Genomic DNA, 7,147 nt, shown 5'->3' with positions numbered 1-7,147 from the left:
TCAAGTATCTAATAATACACGTCATGAAGATGTCATAGTATCAATTCAAACGGAGTCGGTGCTATTTTCAATTTAGAGATATTTCAAAATTAAAAGTTTTTCTGAACAACTAGTTCAGTAAACTAGCAAATGACTGTGTCTAAGTACATGGAATGTTATTGTCTGGGGCTTTATCATAATGTAATTATTTAGGGTTGAATGAAAAACCCTTTCAGCCACGGTCAACTGACCCCAAGACAATCAGTTTATTATTTGTATCTGCACCACATATGTCTAATTCGTTTTATAGATGATATTGAAATAAGTTTGAATAACTAAAAGGGCCCTTTTAAAACAGAAATGTGCAAAATCTTACCTGTCATACCAATTAAAGAACCGTGAGCTCTCACCATGGTCTGTACAACGTTTGTCCCAAGGAAACCAAACAGTGAGGATAATGCAGTGTAACCATATGTCTCCATCGCGTGCTGAAAATTAATGTTAATGTTTGAACTCCCTGTTTTGTTTTGATTGGTACATATGATAAAACGTGACCCGATTTAAATAAAACTCTTTTCAGAGAGTCCAAATTTCATTTTCCTATTTCCTTGCACCGTGTGAAGATATTTTTCTCATGTTTCTTTAGTCACCAAAGTAGATTTCTCTTTTATTGCAGTAATCAGTAATATGTTTATATGGGCGTTTAAAATACCAAAAATAGAAAATCTAAGCTGGGTATGATAGTACACACCATTACTTTGGATATGACAGTACACACCATTACCTTGAATACGACAGTACCCACCATCACCTTGGATATGACAGTACACACCATTACCTTGGAGACAGTACACACCATTACCTTGGATATGACAGTACACATCATTACCTTGGATATGACAGTACACACCATTACCTTGGATATGACAGTACACACCATTACCTTGGATATGATAGTACACACCATTACCTTGGATATGATAGTACACACCATTACCTTGGATATGATAGTACACACCATTACCTTGGAGACAGTACACATCATTACCTTGGATATGACAGTACACATCATTACCTTGGATATGACAGTACACACCATTACCTTGGAGACAGTACACACTATTACCTTGGATATGATAGTACACACCATTACCTTGGAGACAGTACACACCATTACCTTGGATATGACAGTACACACCATTACCTTGGATATGACAGTACACACCATCACCTTGGATATGACAGTACACACCATTACCTTGGATATGACAGTACACACCATTACCTTGGATATGATAGTACACACCATTACCTTGGATATGACAGTACACACCATTACCTTGGAAATGACAGTACACACCATTACTTTGGATATGATAGTACACACCATTACCTTGGAGACAGTACACACCATTACCTTGGAGACAGTACACACCATAACCTTGAATATGACAGTACACACCATTACCTTGGAGACAGTACACACCATTACCTTGTAGACAGTACACACCATAACCTTGAATATGACAGTACACATCATTACCTTGGATATGACAGTACACACCATTACCTTGGAGACAGTACACACCATTACCTTGGAGACAGTACAAATCATAACCTTGAATATGACAGTACACACCATTTTTTTCAATTTCAAAAATATTTTATTGTAAATACATTTTAACAAAGTACATTAATTACAGTCATTAAATGAGTATTTACAAAAGAATCAGACAACAGGCTATGCCTATATCAGTCTTCTTCTATTCCGGTAGAGATGTACATTTCTAACTATAACCTAATTCAGCTTTCACACACACACACGCACACCCACTTACACACTTTTATATGTAATTCCCATTGAGAATATTGTTAATATACAGTTAACACCATTACCTTGGATATGACAGTTACACACCATTATCTTGGATATGACAGTACACACCATTACCTTGGATATCACAGTACACACCATTATCTTGGAGACAGTACACACCATTACCTTGGATATGACAGTACACACCATTACCTTGGATATGACAGTACACACCATTACCTTGGATACAGTACACACCATTACCTTGGATATCACAGTACACACCATTACCTTGGATATGACAGTTAACACCATTACCTTGGATATGATAGTACACACCATTACCTTGGATATGACAGTACACACCATTACCTTGGATACAATACACACCATTACCTTGGATATGACAGTACACACCATTACCTTGGATATGACAGTACACACCATTACCTTGGATATGATAGTACACACCATCACCTTGGATATGACAGTTAACACCATTACCTTGGATATGATAATACACACCATTACCTTGGATATCACAGTACACACCATTACATTGGGTATGACAGTACACACCATTACATTGGATATGACAGTACACACCATTACCTTGGATATCACAGTACACACCATCACCTTGGATATGATAGTACACACCATTACCTTGGATATGACAGTACACACCATCACCTTGGATATGACAGTACACACCATTACCTTGGATATGACAATACACACCATTACCTTGGATATGACAGTACACACCATTACCTTGGATATGACAGTACACACCATTACCTTGGATATGACAGTACACACCATTACCTTGGATATGACAGTACACATCATTACCTTGGATATGACAGTACACACCATTACCTTGGATATGACAGTACACACCATTACCTTGGATATGACAGTACACACCATTACCTTGGATATGACAGTACACACCATTACCTTGGATATGATAGTACACACCATTACCTTGGATATGAGAGTACACACCATTACCTTGGATATGATAGTACACACCATTACCTTGGATATCACAGTACACACCATTACCTTGGATATGACAGTACACACCATTACCTTGGATATGACAGTACACACCATTACCTTGGATATGACAGTACACACCATTACCTTGGATATGACAGTACACACCATTACCTTGGATATGACAGTACACACCATTACCTTGGATATGACAGTACACACCATTACCTTGGATATGACAGTACACACCATTACCTTGGATATGACAGTACACACCATTACCTTGGATATGACAGTACACACCATTACCTTGGATATGACAGTACACACCATTACCTTGGATATGACAGTACACACCATTACCTTGGATATGACAGTACACACCATTACCTTGGATATGACAGTACACACCATTACCTTGGATATGACAGTACACACCATTACCTTGGATATGACAGTACACACCATTACCTTGGATATGACAGTACACACCATTACCTTGGATATGACAGTACACACCATTACCTTGGATATGACAGTACACACCATTACCTTGGATATGACAGTACACACCATTACCTTGGATATGATAGTACACACCATTACCTTGGATATGACAGTACACACCATTACCTTGGATATGACAGTACACACCATTACCTTGGATATGACAGTACACACCATTACCTTGGATATGACAGTACACACCATTACCTTGGATATGACAGTACACACCATTACCTTGGATATGACAGTACACACCATTACCTTGGATATGACAGTACACACCATTACCTTGGATATGACAGTACACACCCTTACCTTGGATATGACAGTACACACCATTACCTTGGAGACAGTACACACCATTACCTTGGATATGACAGTACACACCATTACCTTGGATATGACAGTACACACCATTACCTTGGATATGACAGTACACACCATTACCTTGGATATAGTACTCACCATTACCTTGGATATGATAGTACACACCATCACCTTGGATATGACAGTACACACCATTACCTTGGATATGACAGTACACAACATTACCTTGGAGACAGTACACACCATTACCTTGGATATGACAGTACACACCATCACCTTGGATATGATAGTACACACCATTACCTTGGATATGACAGTACACACCATTACCTTGGATATGACAGTACACAACATTACCTTGGAGACAGTACACACCATTACCTTGGATATGACAGTACACATCATTACCTTGGATATGACAGTACACACCCTTACCTTGGATATGACAGTACACACCATTACCTTTGAGACAGTACACACCATTACCTTGGATATGACAGTACACACCATTACCTTGGATATGACAGTACACACCATTACCTTGGATATGACAGTACACACCATTACCTTGGATATGACAGTACACGCCATTACCTTGGAGACAGTACACACCATCACCTTGGATATGATAGTACACACCATTACCTTGGATATGACAGTACACACCATTACCTTGGATATGACAGTACACACCATCACCTTGGATATGACAGTACACACCAGAGATATTTCAGAATTCAGTTACTTCTTAATTTTTTACTTACTTTATTGCAAAAAGTGAAGGCTGGTTCGAAGGTTTGCGAAAGTACCAGAGCAACCAAAAGAACGAGAAACCCGATGGAATTGGAATAAAACATCTGTAAACAAATGAAAAAACTACCATTGCAAGTAAATAATTGTCATATATCTTATTGTATCTAATGGATATACCCGATGTCATACGATTTTATTGTTTGTATAATACTGGAATAGCCGTTCTGTGTTTTAATAGTGATATAATAAAATACACGCATTATAGCTGTTCCTCATTGACCATCCTATAAATGTTGTGTCGAAAGTACAGTCGCATCCTTATTACAAAATGGCGTCAGCATAAAAAAAGTGGATCATTTTCAAAAAGACCGGACGTTTACATTACAATAAACATCATCGATACGTAAACAGAACTTTCTAACTGAAAACCAATAAAACAAAGGCAAAATACCAATAGAATAAATACACTATATACTGAAAAAACGGCAAAATATCAATAAAATGTATACAGTATATACTGGAAAAACGGCAAAATACTGAAAAACGGCAAAATGTCAATAAAATAAATACAGTATATACTTCAAAAGGCAAAATATCAATAAAATAAATACACTATATACTAAAAAAAAAACCGGCAAAATACTGAAAAACGGCAAAATATCAATAAAATGTATACAGTATATACTGGAAAAACGGCAAAATACTGAAAAACGGCAAAATGTCAATAAAATAAATAGAGTATATACTTGAAAAAGGCAAAATATTAATAAAATAAATACACTATATACTAAAAAAAAAACCGGCAAAATACCAATAAAATGTATACACTATATACTGAAAAAACGGCAAAATACTGAAAAACGGCAAAATATCAATAAAATGTATACAGTATATACTGAAAAAACGGCAAAATACCAATAAAATAAATACAGCTTATGCTGGAAAACGACGACCTGTTTTGGAAGGGACGACATCTCCCACGTGAAATCTTCTTCCAACTATAACCAATTTACATAATATCTAATATATACATTTAATGCATTAAATAGGCATACTCACAATGTCGGAGTTGCTGTACCTGCTCTGCTCTAACGTCCTCCGTTGCACATTTCCTATACCTATATCTGCACAAATCACTAACATCATGGCCAGCACACCTGGAATAACCATACACTGCGTGGAGTTTACCTGTATTCTGTGATCAATGTGTATACAAATAAGGGAGCCTGAAGTTGGTTCCGAGTTCCGAGTTCCGTTTAAGTAAACGGAACTCGGAACCCGAGTTCCGTTTACTTAAACGGAACTCGGAACTACTTAAACGGAACTCGGAACTGGTTCCGAGTTCCGTTTTACTTAAACGGAACTCGGAACTCGGAACCAACTTCAGGCTCCCTACAAATAATACAACAGAGTCAAACGTCAATTTCACCAGTGATTTGATTTAGTCTACTAGTCTTTAATTATGTATTGCACGATGCTTTAGTATCCACATTGTCTAAAATGTTAAAGCAAACTTAAATACTTGTTGAAGTCAGCTCAGTTCCACGATAGTAAGTTCTAGTTAGATAGGTACCGTATGTAGTGAAGGTAGAGGGTACCTCGGGATCCGCTAGTGTAAATCCCACAACACCCACAGTTAAGATTATAGCAGATACCACCTCGTTGACATCTTTTCTTTTCCCTGAAAGAAAATGATTTATTACTCGGTCAGTTAGTGACGGTACAAAGTTATACAATGCCATCAGTATGGTATCCATTAGTTCAAACAATTAGCAGCTAAATTATCGTTTTCTACCGATGATTTACACAAATAAGATTTGTTTCTTTACTGTGCCTATCCTACCTACTAATGGTTACACAAATAAGATTTGATTCTTCACCATCTCCTGTAAATTGTTCTAAGTACCAATGGTTCCCAAAATTAGCGTTGTTTCTTTACTGTGTCCATCAATTGTTTTACCTACCAATGGTTCCCGAAAAAAAAGCTTCGGTTCTTAACTCTATCCTATCAATTGTCTTACCTACCAAATATTCCCGAAAATAAGTTTTTTTGGTTTGTTTTTTGTTTAACGTCCTATTAACAGCCAGGGTCATTTAAGGACGTGCCAGGTTTGGAGGTGGAGGAAAGCCGGAGTTCCCGGAGAAAAACCACCGGCCTACGACCAGTACCTGGCAACTGCCCCACGTAAGTTTCGAACTCGCAACCCAGAGGTGGAGGGCTAGTGATAAAGTGTCGGGACACCTTAACCACTCGGCCATCGCGGCCCCGAAAATAAGCTTTGTTTATTAACTGTAGATACATTTTGGTTACCGTGGTAAATTATAAGGAAGTGCTTTGGAACTTTGTAACGTAACAATGATTATGTTGTAGGTGTTGCTAACTTATTGCATGTATTAATCCTTGTACCATATAATAAAACGTCTCCAATCAGCACCGGAACCAGATTCATACTCTTGTAAAGGACCATGGTCGGAAAGTTGATGTAACTGAGGGAAATATTACCAAGGCCGAACGATACCACTGTTAAAATGGCTAAAACGGCAAACTGTCTCAATGGTATTCTGAAACAGGAAAAGTAATAACGGTAAACTGTCTCAATGGTAGTCTGAAATAGGAAAGTAATAACGGTAAACTGTCTCAATAGTAGTCTGAAATAGGAAAGTAATAACGGTAAACTGTCTCAATGGTAGTCTGATATAGGAAAGTAATAACGGTAAACTGTCTCAATAGTAGTCTGAAATAGGAAAGTAATAACGGTC

The 7,147-nt window shown here is 37.5% G+C and overlaps 1 protein-coding gene across 1 annotated transcript; it reads right to left on the bottom strand.

Annotated features, from left to right (window-relative positions):
* Positions 1-6,928, bottom strand: LOC117324836 (adenosine 3'-phospho 5'-phosphosulfate transporter 2-like). Its single transcript, XM_033880664.1, has 6 exons — positions 6,795-6,928; positions 5,961-6,068; positions 5,447-5,544; positions 4,399-4,491; positions 356-467; positions 1-8 (listed from the first exon to the last, which is right to left on the bottom strand). The coding sequence occupies exons 1-6, from the start codon at positions 6,853-6,855 to the stop codon at positions 1-3; spliced, it is 480 nt and encodes a 159-aa protein (XP_033736555.1). The 5' UTR covers positions 6,856-6,928.
* Positions 6,929-7,147: the final 219 nt, after the last annotated feature.

Source organism: Pecten maximus, chromosome 4 (genome assembly GCF_902652985.1).
Source record: "Pecten maximus chromosome 4, xPecMax1.1, whole genome shotgun sequence".
Taxonomy (NCBI): domain Eukaryota; kingdom Metazoa; phylum Mollusca; class Bivalvia; order Pectinida; family Pectinidae; genus Pecten; species Pecten maximus.
The sequence above is the reverse complement of the archived record's forward strand: the minus strand, read 5'-3'. Positions and strand labels throughout refer to the sequence as shown.